The sequence below is a fragment of the Xenopus tropicalis genome, chromosome 3 (genome assembly GCF_000004195.4).
Source record: "Xenopus tropicalis strain Nigerian chromosome 3, UCB_Xtro_10.0, whole genome shotgun sequence".
NCBI lineage: Eukaryota > Metazoa > Chordata > Amphibia > Anura > Pipidae > Xenopus > Xenopus tropicalis.
The window spans coordinates 7,566,994-7,587,185 of NC_030679.2; the positions used below are offsets into that span (position 1 = coordinate 7,566,994).

The window sequence follows — 20,192 nt, forward strand, 5'->3', positions numbered from 1 at the left end:
TACACATTCCTATAAAAATCAATAGGAACATATCAGTACAGGTATAGGACCTGTTATCCAGAATGCTCGGGACCTGGGGTTTTCCGGAAAAGGGATCTTTCTGTAATTTGGATCTCCATAACTTAAGTCTGCTAAATACCATTTAAATATTGAATTAACCCAATAGGGCTGTTCTGCCCCAATAAGGGGTAATTATATCTTAGTTGGGATCAAGTACAGGTACTGTTTTATTATTACAGAGAAAAGGGAATCATTTAACCATGAAATAAACCCAATAGGGCTGTTCTGCCCCAATAAGGGGTAATTATATCTTAGTTGGGATCAAGTACAGGTACTGTTTTATTATTACAGAGAAAAGGGAATCATTTAACCATTAAATAAACCCAATAGGGCTGTTCTGCCCCAATAAGGGGTAATTATATCTTAGTTGGGATCAAGTACAGGAACTGTTTTATTATTACAGAGAAAAGGGAATCATTTAACCATTAAATAAACCCAATAGGGCTGTTCTGCCCCAATAAGGGGTAATTATATCTTAGTTGGGATCAAGTACAGGTACTGTTTTATTATTACAGAGAAAAGGGAATCATTTAACCATTAAATAAACCCAATAGGGCTGTTCTGCCCCAATAAGGGGTAATTATATCTTAGTTGGGATCAAGTACAGGAACTGTTTTATTATTACAGAGAAAAGGGAATCATTTAACCATTAAATAAACCCAATAGGACTGTTCTGCCCCCAATAAGGGGTAATTATATCTTAGTTGGGATCAAGTACAGGTACTGTTTTATTATTATAGAGAAAAGGGAATCATTTAACCATTAAATAAACCCAATAGGGCTGTTCTGCCCCAATAAGGGGTAATTATATCTTAGTTGGGATCAAGTACAGGTACTGTTTTATTATTACAGAGAAAAGGGAATCATTTAACCATTAAATAAACCCAATAGGGCTGTTCTGACCCAATAAGGGGTAATTATATCTTAGTTGGGATCAAGTACAGGTACTGTTTTATTATTACAGAGAAAAGGGAATCATTTAACCATTAAATAAACCCAATAGGGCTGTTCTGCCCCAATAAGGGGTAATTATATCTTAGTTGGGATCAAGTACAGGAACTGTTTTATTATTACAGAGAAAAGGGAATCATTTAACCATTAAATAAACCCAATAGGGCTGTTCTGCCCCAATAAGGGGTAATTATATCTTAGTTGGGATCAAGTACAGGTACTGTTTTATTATTACAGAGAAAAGGGAATCATTTAACCATTAAATAAACCCAATAGGGCTGTTCTGCCCCAATAAGGGGTAATTATATCTTAGTTGGGATCAAGTACAGGAACTGTTTTATTATTACAGAGAAAAGGGAATCATTTAACCATTAAATAAACCCAATAGGACTGTTCTGCCCCCAATAAGGGGTAATTATATCTTAGTTGGGATCAAGTACAGGTACTGTTTTATTATTATAGAGAAAAGGGAATCATTTAACCATTAAATAAACCCAATAGGGCTGTTCTGCCCCAATAAGGGGTAATTATATCTTAGTTGGGATCAAGTACAGGTACTGTTTTATTATTACAGAGAAAAGGGAATCATTTAACCATTAAATAAACCCAGTAGTGCTGTTCTGCCCCAATAAGGGGTAATTATATCTTAGTTGGGATCAAGTACAGGTACTGTTTTATTATTACAGAGAAAAGGGAATCATTTAACCATTAAATAAACCCAATAGGGCTGTTCTGCCCCCAATAAGGGGTAATTATATCTTAGTTGGGATCAAGTACAGCTACTGTTTTATTATTACAGAGAAAAGGGAATCATTTAACCATTAAATAAACCCAATAGGGCTGTTCTGCCCCAATAAGGGGTAATTATATCTTAGTTGGGATCAAGTACAGGTACTGTTTTATTATTACAGAGAAAAGGGAATCATTTAACCATTAAATAAACCCAATAGGGCTGTTCTGCCCCAATAAGGGGTAATTATATCTTAGTTGGGATCAAGTACAGGTACTGTTTTATTATTACAGAGAAAAGGGAATCATTTAACCATTCATTTTTATTATTAAAATTAGAATTACTGTATTTGCTCATAATGGAGTCTATGGGAGATGGCCTTTCTATAATTTAGAACTTTCTGGATAACGGGTTTCCGGAATGAGTAATGAGTTGCAAAATGTTTAGGGCCAAATATCCCCCAAAGCTGCCCCCCAGCCCAGTAGTACTGAGCCCGACACTCCAATAAGACTTTATCTTTATAAGACTAGGGCTGTTAGTCCTATATTTTATGCTTTGCACCTACTTACGCCGGCCATTATATTGCTAAGTGGACGCGGCTTCATGTCTTGAAGGTGGTAACTGTTATTGGTCTAAAATTACAAAAAGTTACCGATATATCGAAGACCGTATGGGGATATGAGCTTGTTTGTTGAGTATTGTAAAGGGGTCACAGAGGGTATAACATTTAATTTTGATGGAAAGATAGAGACGGCTCCCTGTTGTAAAGCTAAGAAACACAGAGTATCCATTCTATGGGGTATGTAATAAAAGGCACTTTGCCCAGGAGCAGTAACCCATAGCAACCAATCAGCAGGAAGCATTTACTAGTGACATGTTTAAATGCAAATATCTTATTGGCTGCTATGGTTTACTGCTCCTGGGCAAACTTAGTGTTTTTTATTCTATTAGTCTTTGGTCAGGGGCCAAAGACTACTAAAAAACGTTTATTTTTTGCTAGGGTCTTATTTACCATGGCAGTGGTTTGAATGAGGGGCTGTAGCAAAGAAGCGATAGTAATGGAATTGTAATCTCACACTGCAATAGTGCTGCTAGGGTCAGTGACCCCTATTGGAAAGCTGGATAGAGGAAGGCGAACTATTAAAAACTATAAATAATAAAGACCAACTGCAAACTTGTTAGGAATAGGATATTCTATAACATACTGAAAGTATGATGATACAGAGTCGACTGGATTGCAGGGAATTAGAATTCACTGGGTTTGGAAGGTGTAGGGGGGCGGGGCTATAAATACAGTATAACTCCGGGGAAGGCGGGGCACAGACAGAGAGATCTTCAAGCCTTGGGGGAATCTGATCACTCCAACTATGGCGCTGCACAGAGACTCCTACGTTGTACTCAATGATGGGCACAAAATGCCAGTGCTTGGGTTTGGCACCTTTGTCCCCGGGAAGGTGAGTGGCCCCTGTTGGTGGGCACATCTTCATGTCATAAGGGCAGGTAGGTCTGATGGCCAAATATCTTGGGTGGGTCTCAGCTGTTCTTCTATTCCCAGAATTCCTTGCCAGCTGGAAAGATACATCTTTGGGGAGCACTGCTTATAACTGATGTTTCGAGGGGGGACCTGCAGGGGGGGGGGAATTAGGAGTACTTGCACCCCTAAAATGGTTGCATAGTTAAGGGCTCATGTAGGACACAACTCAAGTACAAAGCATGGATGCGAAATTGCCATTCACACAGATACCTGTGCCCGTCCGTGTCCCTAGCAACCTGCAGGGGGCACTAATGCCAGGGAACCATAGAACTAGCAGCAGCCTGGAGCTAGCGGGGATTCCAGGGTCCCGTATGAGGGTTGCACCCATAGATGGAAATCACCAAAGCAAAAAGCCCTTAGACTTACTGTCCGTCTATAACGCCATGGGCGTTCGGGGGGGAACACTTGTCCCCCGAAAAATTTCCCCTCAAGCAGGGCAAGGGCAATCATGACATTTTCTGGGATTGTTTGCAAGTTACATAATTGTATAGCTAAGGGACACTGTTTAAATAGAAAATATATATATTGAACATTTGCCCCACAGTGCTGCAGAAAGGATTTGGCCATAAGCACAACCTTAAATACCGCACCCATTGAAACCATACCCCAGATATGTCAGTGTGCCAGAAAATGGGTTACAAGCATATTAACCCCAGACAAGCAAGTATAATCACTAAATAAAATAGATAACGGGCATTTTAACCCCAGCTGTGCCAGTAATATTACTGCAGAAAATGGGTAACAAGCATATTAACCCCAGACAAGCAAGTATAATCACTAAATAAAATAGATAATGGGCATTTTAACCCCAGGTGTACCAGTAAAATTACTGCAGAAAATGGATAACAAGCAAATTAACCCCAGACAAGCAAGTATAATCACTAAATAAAATAGATAACAGGCATTTTAACCCCAAGCTGTGCCAGTAATATTACTGCAGAAAATGGGTAACAAGCATATTAACCCCAGACAAGCAAGTATAATCACTAAATAAAATAGATAACAGGCATTTTAACCCCAGCTGTGCCAGTAATATTACTGCAGAAAATTGGTAACAAGCATATTAACCCCAGACAAGCAAGTATAATCACTAAATAAAATAGATAACGGGCATTTTAACCCCAGGTGTACCAGTAAAATTACTGCAGAAAATGGATAACAAGCAAATTAACCCCAGACAAGCAAGCATAATCACTAAATAAAATAGATAATGGCCATTTTAACTCCAGGTGTGCCAGTAAAATAACTCCAGAAAATGGATAACAAGCAAATTTACCCCAGGCATTCCAGTATAAATACTAAAGAAAAGGGATAATCACCATATTAATAAATGGCCAATCAGCTCCATTAACCCCAGACATGCCAGTAAAATGAATGCAGAAATGGATATTCTTCTTTCCTGCTGCTCCCATGCTACTTTTGGCTTCGGTATAGAATCCAAGATGGCGGTGTATCTCACAGTGGAATGCACGTCCATCTTGGAGTTTTTTCTTGACAAGCAGGGAGCCAAACAAAGCAGACAACGTGGTGCATTTAAACAGTGATCTGAGACAATGGGCTGTGAGCTGGAAAAGGGGGCAGCTGGGAGGTCTGCAAAATTCCAGGGGGGGCAAGTGACCCCTCCTTCCTCTATTACAGGGCAATTTAGTGGGGTAGTTAGTGTTGCCCTAGGTAGTTTGGGTGCCTTATAATAAATACACCCTGGGGCAATGGGGTATCCCCAGCAGATGGCTCTGTGGTGCAATGGATAGCGCATTGGACTTCTAGGCAGATGGAGGCATTCAAAGGTTGTGGGTTTGAATCCAAGGGGACACTTGGGGGGTATGCATAGTTGTGCCCCCTTGCCCCTATTTGTCGACACCCTTGAGAGTGATTGCCCCAGGTTACCTTAGTAACTGCTTATTCTCTCCCTTATATAATGACAGCTACACAAACTTCATACTTGATTCATTGGATCTTCTCTGGCCCTCAGCCTGATCACAAGATCCTTCAGGGGCCTGTGCTTTTTCTCCCCAAGAAAAAAATATGAGCTCATAATTCATGGCACCCCCCCGGCTGGCCCCCTGTTCAGCTGGGCCCCCTCCAGGAATGAGAGAGTAAGAAGTGGGCATTATTGCAGGGGTGCCTGGCTACCCATGGCTTCTACACCAAGAGATCCCACCCAATCACTAAGCTTCACCATCAGCAACCATGGGGCACCATAATACTAAGTCAGCAGGATCCCAATTATTAGATTAGCCAGGATTTGGGTCCTGGCAACAAGTAAACTGGGCCCCCAATGAAAAATCTCCTTGCATACAAGACCACAACCCTTATCCACCAAGGCCACTCCTCAATTAATCCCAAACTCCACTCACAATTTACCCAAACCCAGCCCTCTTTCATACAAGCCCCACCTCTTTCGTGACCCACAAATCATACATTTTCATTCCAGAGCCCCCTTTGCCACAGGGCCCCTGGCTTCTGTGCCCCCCTCCCCAATGGCGCCCCAGTCTGAGCTATCTTATTAGTTAGTATTATTATGTGTGTAAATCACTCCCTATATATGTCCTATTCTAAACTACCTTAATATCTATCCAGCAGGGGGGAGCGGGGCCATTTGGGCCTCTGTGTACTGGAATTGCCAGGGCCTATTTTGGGTCTCTGTTTGGACCTACTGCTTGTTGGGTAGGGACAAGACAATGACAAGGTATAATGGGGGCTTGCACAGCTTATCTACAATTTATCATGTTATTTTATCCTTAGCTCCCCAAGAGCTTGGCAGAAGAAGGCACCAAAGTGGCCATTGACGTTGGATACCGCCATATTGACAGTGCATTTTTCTATGGGAATGAGGTGGAGGTTGGACGGGCGATCAGGGCAAAGATTGCGGATGGTACCGTGAAGAGGGAGGACGTGTTCTACACTGGGAAGGTAACCAAGAAACTCACCATGATTAACTGGGTGGGAACGGGCAGAAACACAGAAAGCCTAGAATGGTTGATCATGTCCGAGAGCCATGGCGCTGTTCTGCTGCAGTCAATGAGAATCGTTCCTATTGAGAGGTGAGATGTGGAACTGCAAGGGACAAAGCTATTACTAGCATCCGGCACCTTCTATAACATCTGAATGAAGCATCTTCCAGGCATAACGGACCCCTTGTTTTATTTGGTTGCGTATTGCAAAACTATGTTTTGGAACAGCCACGTGTCCCACATAAAATCCAACCCAACTTCTTAACTTTCCCTTCATTTTACTCCTCAGCTCTGGTGCACATTCCATACCCCCGAGAGGGTCCGTGTGTGTCTAGACAAGTCTCTGAAAGATCTGCAGTTGGATTACCTAGATCTTTTCATCATCCATATACCAGTGGAGTTCAAGGTGAGTCTACAGGATTCCAGTGCCACCATGTAAAAAGCCATCCGAGAATTGTAGTCCCGCCCATTGCTTGAGTCACAGACTCCCTGTCCCTCCCTCCATAGGATGTCATTAGACAGTTCTAGTCCCACCCACTACTTCTAATAGGTTGCTAGGGTCAGTTTGACCCATGGCAGTTCAGAACCTTTTGTAATAAATTAGCTCTATATTTTGAAACTCCTCCCCCCAAACCATTCTAATTATCATTCTTTTTTTGCTCATGTTTAAGCCCGGAGATGATCCCTTGCCAGTGGATGAAAATGGAAAATGTATTTTCCATAACACGGACCTTAGAGATACATGGAAGGTAGGACTGTTCCTGTGGGTTTCTCTGGCTTTTCTGGGGCAATACGGAGTATGGGGCAATAACAAGTAATTTATAGAATGATTTTTTCCCATCAGGCTCTGGAAAAGTGCAAAGACGCAGGGCTGGTCAGATCCATCGGGGTGTCCAATTTTAACCACAAGCAGCTGGAGCTGATCCTCAATATGCCTGGGCTGAAATATAAACCCGTCTGTAACCAGGTAAATCTGCTCGGTATTTTAATCTCACCAAGGGGGAGGGGCATCAGTAAAAATCCAGAACTCTCTGTCTCCGCCCACTGCAGGTGGAATGTCACATTTACCTGAATCAGAGCAAACTGCTGGAATTCTGCAAGTCCAAGGACATCGTTCTGGTGGCATATGGTGTATTGGGGTCCACCAGGGATAAGAAGTGGTAAGGCTTTTATAGCATCTTGATGTATGGGGGGTGATCCAAAGCAAAAGAGAAATTAGGGTACCACCCTCCCTGTTTCAGGATAGATCAGAGCACTCCTTTTCTCCTGGAAAACGCCGTGCTGAATGCCATCGCCAAGAAGCACAATTGCACCCCCGCTCATGTAGCAATGCGGTACCTGCTCCAACGAGGAGTCGTCGTCCTTGCAAAGAGCTTCAACCCAGCCAGGATCAAGGAAAATTTCAAGGTAACAGAATATGAAAACGTAATTAAACGTAAATGTTCCAAACCAATTTGTGTGCAACATCTCTGATGTTTGGTTACAATGTAATATCAGCTGCCCAAACTGCCCAGTAATCTCCCTATGTTAGATAAGGGCAAGATGGCTGATAGTGGTAGACAGGATTCTCATTGGAGCACCCTTTTGCATGGATAATTAAGTTTGAGATACATATTTTGAAGAAGGTATTAAGTCCAGTCTTCTTATTGTTTTAGGTTTTCAACTTTCAGTTGGACGATGAAGACATGAAAACCATTGATGAAATAAACAGAGACTTGCGCTATCTCGACATTACTGCGTATGTACCTGCACTTTTACCATATAAAAGATTTATGTTCAGCCCCCCCATAATCAAAACTTTGGATAGAAGTTTTCTTTAGATCTCCAGGGCCAGTGATCCACTTAATCCAAGTTGGTTCCCCTACTCTTGGCACCTAAACACCCTACTAAGACTAATATCAGCAGCCAACATTGTCCAGTGGTCTCCCTATGTTGATATAGAGCTGGTAGGCCGGACTCTGGTTGGAGCATCCTTTTGCATTTGTAATTAGGTTTGGTCTATTTGCTTCTATAGTCACATTTATTTTGTAGGCAAGTATTTAAGAACTGATGGGCGTTGATGGATATCAAGGAACAGTCAAGGAGTAAAGAAATAGGGGTGGGATTCATCCTAGAACTCCAAAAGAGAAGATGGTGTAGCAGCCAGACTGGCAATCTGTGGGTTTTTTGGCAAATGCCAGAGGGGCAGCTGTAGAAAGTCACTATTCAATTTGCAGTTTTGGTTCCCAGAATCCCTTGAGCAGGAACTGCTCAATTATAATCTTATTTCAGGAGAAGCTCATACTCATATTAATCGTGCAACTGTTCTTTCCTTAGGTGGTCGGACCACCCGAAATATCCATTCCATGAGGAATACTGACAGATACGATTCCTGACTCTCCCACTGACAGATACAGCCATCTTTGCATTGAGCAGAAGATCCACATTTGCTACTGCCCTTCCTTCTCTCCCCATTGCCTGGATATTAGAGAAGCATTTGCTGAATATCATCATCAGTCTCTGAAACCACCACTGTGATGGACAGGACCAGGTTTAATAAAATGTATCAGCAAGAACCTTCCTGCTTTTAGAGCTCATTTACGTATAAGCTTATTTACTTGCTATAGTTGAATGTGCCAAAGGCAGACAAAGGACTAGTCTAGACTAATTCCAAATCTCACTCCTCTAGTAGCAGTGGGGGATAATAGCCTCTGGGAAGGGACTGGGGCTGTGGGATAGCAGGTATAGTAGGGAGAGAGGGTGCCTATAGTAGCAGTGGGGGGATAATAGCCTCTGGGAAGGGACTGGGGCTGTGGGATAGCAGGTATAGTAGGGAGAGATGGTGCCTATAGTAGCAGTGGGGATAATAGCCTCTGGGAAGGGACTGGGGCTGTGGGATAGCAGGTATAAGTAGGAGAGATGGTGCCTATAGTAGCAGTGGGGGGATAATAGCCTCTGGGAAGGGACTGGGGCTGTGGGATAGCAGGTATAGTAGGGAGAGATGGTGCCTATAGTAGCAGTGGGGGGATAATAGCCTCTGGGAAGGGACTGGGGCTGTGGGATAGCAGGTATAGTAGGGAGAGATGGTGCCTATAGTAGCAGTGGCGGGATAATAGCCTCTGGGAAGGGGACTGGGGCTGTGGATAGCAGGTATAGTAGGGAGAGATGGTGCCTATAGTAGCAGTGGGGGATAATAGTCTCTGGGGAAGGGACTGGGGCTGTGGGATAGAAGGTATAGTCGGGAGAGATGGTGCCTATAGTAGCAGTGGGGGGATAATAGCCTCTGGGAAAGGGACTGGGGCTGTGGGATAGCAGGTATAGTCGGGAGAGATGGTGCCTATAGTAGCAGTGGGGGGATAATAGCCTCTGGGAAGGGACTGGGGCTGTGGGATAGCAGGTATAGTAGGGAGAGATGGTGCCCTATAGTAGCAGTGGGGGGATAATAGCCTCTGGGAAGGGACTGGGGCTGTGGATAGCAGGTATAGTAGGGAGAGATGGTGCCTATAGTAGCAGTGGGGGGATAATAGCCTCTGGGAAGGGACTGGGGCTGTGGGATAGCAGGTATAGTAGGGAGAGATGGTGCCTATAGTAGCAGTGGGGGATAATAGCCTCTGGGAAGGGACCTGGGGCTGTGGGATAGCAGGTATAGTAGGGAGAGATGGTGCCTATAGTAGCAGTGGGGGATAATAGCCTCTGGGAAGGGACTGGGGCTGTGGGATAGCAGGTATAGTAGGGAGAGATGGTGCCTATAGTAGCAGTGGGGGGATATAGCCTCTGGGAAGGACTGGGGCTGTGGGATAGCAGGTATAGTAGGGAGAGATGGTGCCTATAGTAGCAGTGGGGGGATAATAGCCTCTGGGAAGGACTGGGCTGTGGGATAGCAGGTATAGTTAAGGAGAGATGGTGCCTATAGTAGCAGTAGGGCGTGGGAGGATAATAGCCTCTGGGGAAAGGGACTGGGGGCTGTGGATAGCAGGTATAGTAGGGATAGATGGTGCCTATAGTAGCAGTGGGGGATAATAGCCTCTGGGAAGGGACTGGGGCTGTGGATAGCAGGTATAGTAGGGAGAGATGTGCTATAGTAGAAGTGGGGGGATAATAGCCTCTGGGAAGGGACTGGGGCTGTGGGATAGCAGGTATAGTAGGGAGAGATGGTGCCTATAGTAGCAGTGGGGGATAATAGCCTCTGGGAAGGGACTGGGGCTGTGGGATAGCAGGTATAGTAGGGAGAGATGGTGCCTATAGTAGCAGTGGGGGGATAATAGCCTCTGGGAAGGGACTGGGACTGTGGGATAGCAGGTATAGTAGGGAGAGATGGTGCCTATAGTAGCAGTGGGGGGATAATAGCCTCTGGGAAGGGACTGGGGCTGTGGGATAGCAGGTATAGTAGGGAGAGATGGTGCCTATAGTAGCAGTGGGGGATAATAGTCTCTGGGAAGGGACTGGGGCTGTGGGATAGCAGGTATAGTCGGGAGAGATGGTGCCTATAGTAGCAGTAGGGATAATAGCCTCTGGGAAGGGACTGGGGCTGTGGGATAGCAGGTATAGTAGGGAGAGATGGTGCCTATAGTAGCAGTGGGGGGATAATAGCCTCTGGGAAGGGACTGGGGCTGTGGGATAGCAGGTATAGTAGGGAGAGATGGTGCCTATAGTAGCAGTGGGGGATAATAGCCTCTGGGAAGGGACTGGGGCTGTGGGATAGCAGCAGATAGCGAGAGATGGTGCCTATAGTAGCAGTGGGGGGATAATAGCCTCTGGGAAGGACTGGGGCTGTGGGATAGCAGGTATAGTAGGGAGAGATGGTGCCTATAGTAGCAGTGGGGGATAATAGCCTCTGGGAAGGGACTGGGGCTGTGGGATAGCAGGTATAGTAAGGAGAGATGGTGCCTATAGTAGCAGTGGGGGGATAATAGCCTCTGGAAAGGGACTGGGGCTGTGGGATAGCAGGTATAGTAGGGATAGATGGTGCCTATAGTAGCAGTAGGGGGATAATAGCCTCTGGGAAGGGACTGGGGCTGTGGGATAGCAGGTATAGTAGGGAGAGATGGTGCCTATATTAGCAGTGGGGGATAATAGCCTCTGGGAAGGGACTGGGGCTGTGGGATAGCAGGTATAGTAGGGAGAGATGGTGCCTATAGTAGCAGTGGGGGGATAATAGCCTCTGGGAAGGGACTGGGGCTGTGGGATAGCAGGTATAGTAGGGAGAGATGGTGCCTATAGTAGCAGTGGGGGGATAATAGCCTCTGGGAAGGGACTGGGGCTGTGGGATAGCAGGTATAGTAGGGAGAGATGGTGCAGGTTAATAAAAGTCATGAAGCGTTACAGGAGTTATTCACCTTTAAATTAACTTTTAAATGGGTAAATGGGCTGCACTGCTCTGCTTCAGTTAGTTGTTGCTATACTACAAATCCCAGAATAATGTAACATATAATGAAGGGTGAGGCATGCTGGGAGCTGTAGTCCAGCAACATCAAGGTTGGATTCTTAAAGCAATATTGCACTATAAAACTGCATTAAAATGCAATTCAATCCCCCAATGAGAATCCCAGCTGATGTGAGTAAATCCGGCTCCCTGTTCTCTGTTCCTGCAATTGGAGTTGGGAGCAATAAGCACAGTTTCCCAGCACTGAACAAGTCTGTCCCTTTATCCCCATGTCTGATTCCTGTGCCATATAATGACGGGAAAAATGCTATCATTATCTCTATATGTAAGGTACCAGCAAGATGGCTGACACAGTGGTGGGACTGAAAGGGTCAGGAAGGAGGGGTTTACCTCTGTTCTAGATTACATGTAACTCCGGAAGACGTGGGACAGAGAGCAGTCCAAGCGTTGGAAGGGAAGGATCACTCACAGTAGCCATGGCGCTGCACAAAGACTCCTGCATTGAGCTGAATGATGGGCACAAAATGCCAGTGCTTGGGTTTGGCACCTACGCCCCAGAGAAGGTAAGGGCTCTGTATTGGCAGGTCTGTAAGAGCTGTCATTGGCTATTGGGCCCTGTGGCCCGATTGTGACCGCAGGGGCCATACTCTCAGGGCCTGCCAGCCATAGGCGGATTTTCAATAAGGCCCCCCACAAACCTTCTCGGAACCTTAAAATAACAAAACTAAACAAAACAAAGTTTCTGCCCTGTACTGCAACTCTGCTCCTGTTCCTGTTAGCTCTGTCCTGCTGTAATCAGCTGTGCTCTGATTGGAGCTTTCTTCTTGTGGCTTCTGCAATCAGTCCTGACAGACAGTAAAACTGACCAATGAAGGTACACATGCAGACAGGGCTCGGGAGATATTTCGAACTGAAGGCTGAATGCAGAAATCAAGTTGAAAACAAGAACCTGCGGCTGTAACTATACAGGTACTATACACAGGTACTATACACAGGCGCTATACCCAGGCGCTATACCCAGACGCTATACCCAGGCGCTATACGCAGGCGCTATACGCAGGCGCTATACCCAGGCGCTATACCCAGGCGCTATACCCAGGCGCTATACGCAGGCGCTATACGCAGGCGCTATACCCAGGCGCTATACGCAGGCGCTATACCCAGGCGCTATACCCAGGCGCTATACGCAGGCGCTATACACGGGTGCTATACCCAGGCGCTATACACAGGCACTATACACAGGTACTATACCCAGGCACTATACACAGGCGCTACACACAGGCACTATACACGGGTACTATACACAGGCACTATACACAGGCGCTACACACAGGCACTATACACGGGTACTATACACAGGCACTATACACAGGCGCTACACACAGGTACTATACACAGGCACTATACCATACCCCCCAACTGTCCCGCTTTTCGCGGGACAGTCCCGGTTTTTACAGCGCGTCCCGCTGTCCCAGATTGTTCAATGAATGTCCCGCATTACGGAAATGCAGAACATTCATTAAACTATCCAGGCCAGCGGGATGCGCTGGCTGCAGCAGAGCGCTCCGGCTCCGTCTCTTCTTGGGCTCCTGCTCCTTATTTGGCTCTTCGTACGGCGGCGATAGGTCCTTTTATAAGGTTGCGCCCGTGCGTACGCGTGACGTCACACGTACGCACGGGCGCAACCTTAAAAAAGGTCCCGTCGCCGCCGTACGAGGAGCCGAATAAGGAGCAGGAGCCGCAAGAAGTCTATGGGGGCCGCTATGTATGGGGGCATTTTCTATTGGAGGTACTCACTATGGGGGCAATTGGGGGGCTTTGTGTATGGGGGGGCTCTGTGTATGGGGGGGGCTCTGTGTAAGGAGGGCTACTGTGTATGGGGGGGCTCTGTGTATGGAGGGCTACTGTGTATGGGGGGCTCTGTGTATGGGGGGCTACTGTGTATGGGGGGGGCATTGTGTATGGGGGGGGCACTGTGTATGGGGGTGCTGTCTATTGGGCCATCGTGGGCACTATTTTAACTATTTTAAAAATGGGGTGTGGCAATTGGGGCGTGGCCACAAAGTGGGCGTGGTAAAAAAATTGCTATACACAGGCACTATACACAGGTGCTATATACACAGGTACTATACACAGGCACTATATACACAGGTACTATACACAGGCACTATACACAGGTACTATACACAGGCACTATACACAGGTACTATACACAGGCACTATACACAGGCACTATACACAGGGCACTATACACAGGTACTATACACAGGCACTATACACAGGTACTATACACAGGCACTATACACAGGTGCTATACACAGGCACTATACACAGGTACTATACACAGGCACTATACACAGGTGCTATACACAGGCACTATACACAGGCACTATATACACAGGCACTATACACAGGCACTATATACACAGGCACTATATACACAGGTACTATACACAAGTACTATACAGAGGTGCTATACACAGGCACTATATACACAGGTACTATATACACAGGCACTATACACAGGCACTATATACACAGGCACTATACACAGGCACTATACACAAGTACTATACAGAGGTGCTATACACAGGCACTATACACAAGTACTATACAGAGGTGCTATACACAGGCGCTATACACAAGTACTATACAGAGGTGCTATACACAGGTACTATACACACAAATGATGCAGAAACAGAAGAACTGTTTTGCAGCTGGATTTCAGCATATAAGAATGGTATTTATTCCTACTTTTTGGAACAGATTACAGGGATAGGTATGTTAGGGGTTTCTGTGTTGTGTTGGGCTCTTTAACAAATAGAACCTTAAAGTGACAGTACTTTTTTTTTCATTACTCTGCATTTGTCTTGCTGGAAAGTCTTGCCTAGTCATTAGCCAATTGCATTGCAGCAATGTTGGGGGCCACAATATTTGGCTATGTGAATTCTATTCCCAGCACTGCTCGGGAAGGGCACTTGGGGCACTGTTGTCCACAGCCTGGCAATTAGGGGAACTGTGGGGAGTAGGTAAGGGGTGTACGAATGGGTGGAGGTGTGATTTGCCATGTTATTTTATCCTCAGTCCCCCAAGCACTTGGCAGAGGAGGGCACCAAAGTGGCCATTGAAGTTGGATACCGCCATATTGACTGCGCATTTATCTATGGGAGTGAGGTGGAGGTTGGACGGGCGATTGGGGCAAAGATTGCGGATGGTACCGTGAAGAGGGAGGACGTGTTCTACACTGGGAAGGTAACCAAGAAACTCACAATGATTAACTGGTTAGAAATCAGCAAACAGAAAACTTACTGTAAATTTGCCAGGGAAATAAAAATTAAAGGAGAAGTAACTGCACTTGCATGATGTGAAAAAAATAATAAAAAAATAAAATAAAAAAAGTAATTTCTAGGACCTGTGGCGCTGTTCTACTGTAGCCAATAGGGAAAACATTTCCACAAGCAGGTGAGATGCGGTACTGCAAGTGGCAAGGTTATTGCCCTCTTGGAACTGCAGTAACATTAGAATAAGGCATCTCCCAGGCAGAGCAGGGCCCGTGTTCTCATTGGCTAGGAGAGTAATAACGACAGATGGAGCTCATTTCTCTGGGGGAGCCTGGGAATGTAATGTAAAATAAAGAACAAGAGTTGTCCCCTCTATTTACTTGTATTGCCTGCTCCCAACACATACACACACTGCCTTTTGCCATGGGTACAGCCTGATATTATTTATAATGTTCTGCCCGTTATTCTATGTATAAGTCTTTCTATCTCCCATTACATATGTGCATATACCCATTCAGATCTATCTAATGTACCCATCAGCTCTGGTCCTCGTTCCATACCCCCGACACAGTCCGTGTGTGTCTAGAGAAATCTCTGAAAGATCTGCAGTTGGATTACATGGATCTCTTCATTATCCATATGCCCATGGAGTTAAAGGTGAGTCTATTGATCAGTCAGGGGGTGAAGAACCTCTGGATTGTGGCAAATGCAAGGGGGGCTGATGCAAGAAGCCATAGACAGTCATTAATTATTGGGCTGGGGGGGCTGTTTGTGCCTCTGGGTACTGGGAATACCAGGGGGGCTGTAAGGTGCCACAGACAGTCACTATTTATTGGGCTGGGGGGGCTGTTTGTGCCTCTGGGTACTGGGAATGCCAGGGGGGCTGTAAGGTGCCACAGACAGTCACTATTTATTGTGCCTCTGGGTACTGGGAATGCCAGGGGGGCTGTAAGGTGCCACAGACACTCACTATTTATTGGGCTGGGGGGGCTGTTTGTGCCTCTGGGTACTGGGAATGCCAGGGGGGCTGTAAGGTGCCACAGACAGTCACTATTTATTGGGCTGGGGGGGCTGTTTGTGCCTCTGGGTACTGGGAATGCCAGGGGGGCAGTAAGGTGCCACAGACAGTCACTATTTATTGTGCCTCTGGGTACTGGGAATGCCAGGGGGGCAGTAAGGTGCCACAGACAGTCACGCATTCATGCACACAAGGAAGCGCGCACATGTGCAGGGATGGCGTGGGGGGGTGGCATCCAATCACAAGAGGTGGGGCAGGGTAAGTTCCTACCTGGTGCCCCCACAGCATTTTTTCCTAAGCACCCCACAAGGTGCCTCCTCCAGTCATGCATTTGTGAAACGCATCAAGGGAGGACATTGGAGGCCAGAGGAAGTGGCAATAGGGTCGGGTCTGGGCCGCTGGGGCCCACTGGGTATTTTCCCAGTGTCCTGGCAGCCAGTCCGACCCTGCCTCTTTTGCCTACCCCTAGTTCCGGCCCCTGTTCCTCCCCCAAACCATTCTAATTATGATTATTCTCTTCTTCATGTTTAAGCCTGGAGATGATCCATTGCCATTGGATGAAAATGGGAAATTGATTTACCATAACACGGACATTAGAGATACATGGAAGGTAGGACTGTGCCTGGAGGGGGGGGGTCTCTGACTTGTCTGGGGCATCAGGAAAGGGTGGAAACCCAACACTGAGTATGGGGATTTTGTTCCCATCAGGCTCTGGAAAAGTGCAAAGACGCAGGGCTGGTCAGATCCATCGGGGTGTCCAATTTTAACCACAAGCAGCTGGAGCTGATCCTCAATATGCCTGGGCTGAAATATAAACCCGTCTGTAACCAGGTAAATCTGCTCGGTATTTTACTCTCACTAAGGGGGAGGGGCATCAGTAAAAATCCCGAACCCTCTGTCTCCGCCCACTGCAGGTGGAATGTCACATTTACCTGAATCAGAGCAAACTGCTGGAGTTCTGCAAGTCCAAGGACATCGTATTGGTGGGATACAGCGTATTGGGGTCCAGCAGGGATGAGCAATGGTAAGGTATTTAAATAATCATGAGGGGGGAGAGGGGGGACTATTGTCTCAGGTCCAGTAAAATCTTTATTTGATGGGGGCTGGTCTATTATCCCACCCTGTTTCAGGATAGATCAGAACTCTCCTGTGCTCCTGGAAGACCCCGTGCTGAACGCCATCGCTAAGAAGCTCAACCGGACCCCCGCTCAGGTAGCAATGCGGTACCAGCTCCAACGAGGAGTCGTCGTCCTTGCAAAGAGCTTCACCCCAGCCAGGATCCAGCAGAACTTCCAGGTAACGCCCATTGGTGTAACTATAGGGGGAAGCAGACCCCCCTCTCCTGAATGTTGATTGCTGCATGGGGGACAGGGTCCTGTTTCCTGTTAACCACTTGAAGACCTGGTTCTGAATGTATATTAAGGATCTCTGCCGTAAAGCAAGACAGTAGTGCAGAAATAAATTTGTGACAGGCCTAATGCCTTGGCAACCCATAGTGTTTAACCCAGCACTGTGACAGACACATAGGGAAAAGATACTAGACTTGACTTTTGATTAAGCCTAACCTAAATAATCACAGTAAGCAATGCTCCAATAGGGGTAGTCATATTATTTTGCAGATATCTACAGTGGCTTGCAAAAGTATTCGGCCCCCTTGAACTTTTCCACATTTTGTCACATTACAGCCACAAACATGAATCAATTTTATTGGAATTCCACGTGAAAGACCAATACAAAGTGGTGTACACGTGAGAAGTGGAAGGAAAATCATACATGATTCCAAACATTTTTTACAAATAAATAACTGCAAAGTGGGGTGTGCGTAATTATTCAGCCCCCTTTGGTCTGAGTGCAGTCAGTTGCCCATAGACATTGCCTGATGAGTGCTAATGACTAAATAGAGTGCACCTGTGTGTAATCTAATGTCAGTACAAATACAGCTGCTCTGTGACGGCCTCAGAGGTTGTCTAAGAGAATATTGGGAGCAACAACACCATGAAGTCCAAAGAACACACCAGACAGGTCAGGGATAAAGTTATTGAGAAATTTAAAGCAGGCTTAGGCTACAAAAAGATTTCCAAAGCCTTGAACATCCCACGGAGCACTGTTCCACCGATCATTCAGAAATGGAAGGAGTATGGCACAACTGTAACCCTACCAAGGCACGGCCGTCCCCCTAAACTCACAGGCCGAACAAGGAGAGCGCTGATCAGAAATGCAGCCAAGAGGCCCATGGTGACTCTGGGGGAGCTGCAGAGATCTACAGCTCAGGGGTGGGGATCTGTCCATAGGGGAACTATTAGTCGTGCACTGCACAAAGTTGGCCTTTATGGAAGAGTGGCAAGAAGAAAGCCATTGTTAACAGAAAACCATAAAAAGTCCCGTTTGCAGTTTGCCACAAGCCATGTGGGGGACACAGCAAACATGTGGAAGAAGGTACTCTGGTCAGAAGAGACCAAAATGGAACTTTTTGGCCAAAATGCAAAACGCTATGTGTGGCGGAAAACTAACACTGCACATCACTCTGATCACACCATCCCCACTGTCACATATGGGGGGGCAGCATCATGCTCTGGGGGGGGCTTCTCTTCAGCAGGGACAGGGAAGCTGCTCAGAGTTGATGGGAAGATGGATGGAGCCAAATATAGAGCAATCTTGGAAGAAAACCTCTTGGAGTCTGCAAAAGACTTGAGACTGGGGCGGAGGTTCACCTTCCAGCAGGACAACGACCCTAAACATGAAGCCAGGGCAACAATGGAATGGTTTAAAACAAAACATATCCATGTGTTAGACTGGCCCAGTCACAGCCCAGATCTAAATCCAATGGAGAATCTGTGGCAAGATCTGAAAACTGCTGTTCCCAAAGGCTGTCCATCTAATCTGACTGAGCTGGAGCTGTTTTGCAAAGAAGAATGGGCAAGGATTTCAGTCTGTAGATGGGCAAAGCTGGTAGAGACATACCCTAAAAGCCTGGCAGCTGGAATTGCAGCAAAAGGGGGTTCTACAAAGTATTGACTCAGGGGGCTGAATAATTACGCACACCCCACTTTGCAGTTATTTATTTGTAAAAAATGTTTGGAATCATGTATGATTTTCCTTCCACTTCTCACGTGTACCCCACTTTGTATTGGTCTTTCACGTGGAATTCCAATAAAATTGATTCATGTTTGTGGCTGTAATGTGACAAAATGTGGAAAAGTTCAAGGGGGCCGAATACTTTTGCAAGCCACTGTAAGTAATGGCAGCCTAAAACTGCATTAACTGATTTCAATATTTTTTTCATTGCTATTTTAGGTTTTCGACTTTCAGTTGGACGCTGAAGACATGAAAAGCCTTGATGGACTAAACAGGAACCTGCGTTATGTCGACATAGCCATGTAATGCTCCTTTCTTAATTCCATAGCCCCTTCCCTACATGCGCTAATTACTTCTTCTTCTAATTTTATAGCAAATAAAAAGAACTTCAGTCACTCATAACCCCTAGAATAATGATATAGGTACAATTCCCAGCATCCCAAAAATGGATGGCTCTAAGCAGTATCATAAAAATCAGAGTAATGTTCCCGAAATGTTACCTTGTTTCCCAGGATCCGTTGAGTAGGAACATCTCTAGGGTATTTTTGAATATTCAGCTCTCATTTCAGAAGGAGAAGCTCATATCTGATACTAACGGTGCAAATGTTCTTTCATAGCTGGTCGGACCACCCGAAATACCCCTTCCATGAGGAATACTGACAGATACGATTCCTGACTCTCCCACTGACAGATACAGCCGTCTTTGCATTGAGCAGAAGATCCACATTTGTTACTGCCCGGCCCGGGCTCTAAGGTTTCTCATTGTGTGTCATGAACAGCCCCCTCCTTCTCTCCCCATTGCCTGGATATTAGATAATAAAGAGAAAAAGAACAATAAAGAAAATGAACCTCATTATTAGTCTCTTTAGTACAATGTTACTTACCTGTATCATATTGATCAAATAAGAAAAAACATGCAGTGGTTACTAGTGTGTTTTAATGGGGACATCACTGGTTTCTATGGAGTAATCCACTGTTTGGTTGAAAAATTAGGGAGAGATGGTGCCTATAGTAGCAGTGGGGGGATAATAGCCTCTGGGAAGGGACTGGGGCTGTGGGATAGCAGGTATAGTAGGGAGAGATGGTGCCTATAGTAGCAGTGGGATAATAGCCTCTGGGAAGGGACTGGGGCTGTGGGATAGCAGGTATAGTAGGGAGAGATGGTGCCTATAGTAGCAGTGGGGGGATAATAGCCTCTGGGAAGGGACTGGGGCTGTGGGATAGCAG

The 20,192-nt window shown here is 45.9% G+C and overlaps 3 protein-coding genes across 3 annotated transcripts in view; all 3 read left to right on the forward strand.

The window, feature by feature from the left end:
• The first annotated feature begins 3,093 nt into the window (after positions 1-3,093).
• Positions 3,094-8,784, forward strand: LOC116406435 (aldo-keto reductase family 1 member C15-like). Its single transcript, XM_031898559.1, has 9 exons — positions 3,094-3,195; positions 6,021-6,188; positions 6,519-6,635; positions 6,901-6,978; positions 7,074-7,196; positions 7,280-7,389; positions 7,471-7,636; positions 7,885-7,967; positions 8,546-8,784. Exons 1-9 carry the CDS (start codon positions 3,109-3,111, stop codon positions 8,586-8,588), a joined length of 975 nt encoding a protein of 324 aa, XP_031754419.1. The 5' UTR covers positions 3,094-3,108; the 3' UTR covers positions 8,589-8,784.
• Positions 8,785-12,044: 3,260 nt separating this feature from the next.
• The window catches only part of akr1c8p (aldo-keto reductase family 1, member C8, pseudogene), a 44,367-nt gene continuing 36,219 nt past the window's right edge, over positions 12,045-20,192 (forward strand). Inside the window, 1 exon segment of the mRNA NM_001004955.1 lies at positions 12,045-12,154. Coding sequence (NP_001004955.1) covers positions 12,068-12,154 — 87 coding nt within the window. The 5' untranslated portion in view covers positions 12,045-12,067.
• LOC116409681 (aldo-keto reductase family 1 member C15-like) lies at positions 12,542-19,819 on the forward strand. The gene is made up of 9 exons (XM_031898558.1): positions 12,542-12,560; positions 14,676-14,843; positions 15,413-15,529; positions 16,423-16,500; positions 16,599-16,721; positions 16,805-16,914; positions 17,021-17,186; positions 19,185-19,267; positions 19,583-19,819. Exons 3-9 carry the CDS (start codon positions 15,491-15,493, stop codon positions 19,623-19,625), a joined length of 642 nt encoding a protein of 213 aa, XP_031754418.1. The 5' UTR covers positions 12,542-12,560; positions 14,676-14,843; positions 15,413-15,490; the 3' UTR covers positions 19,626-19,819.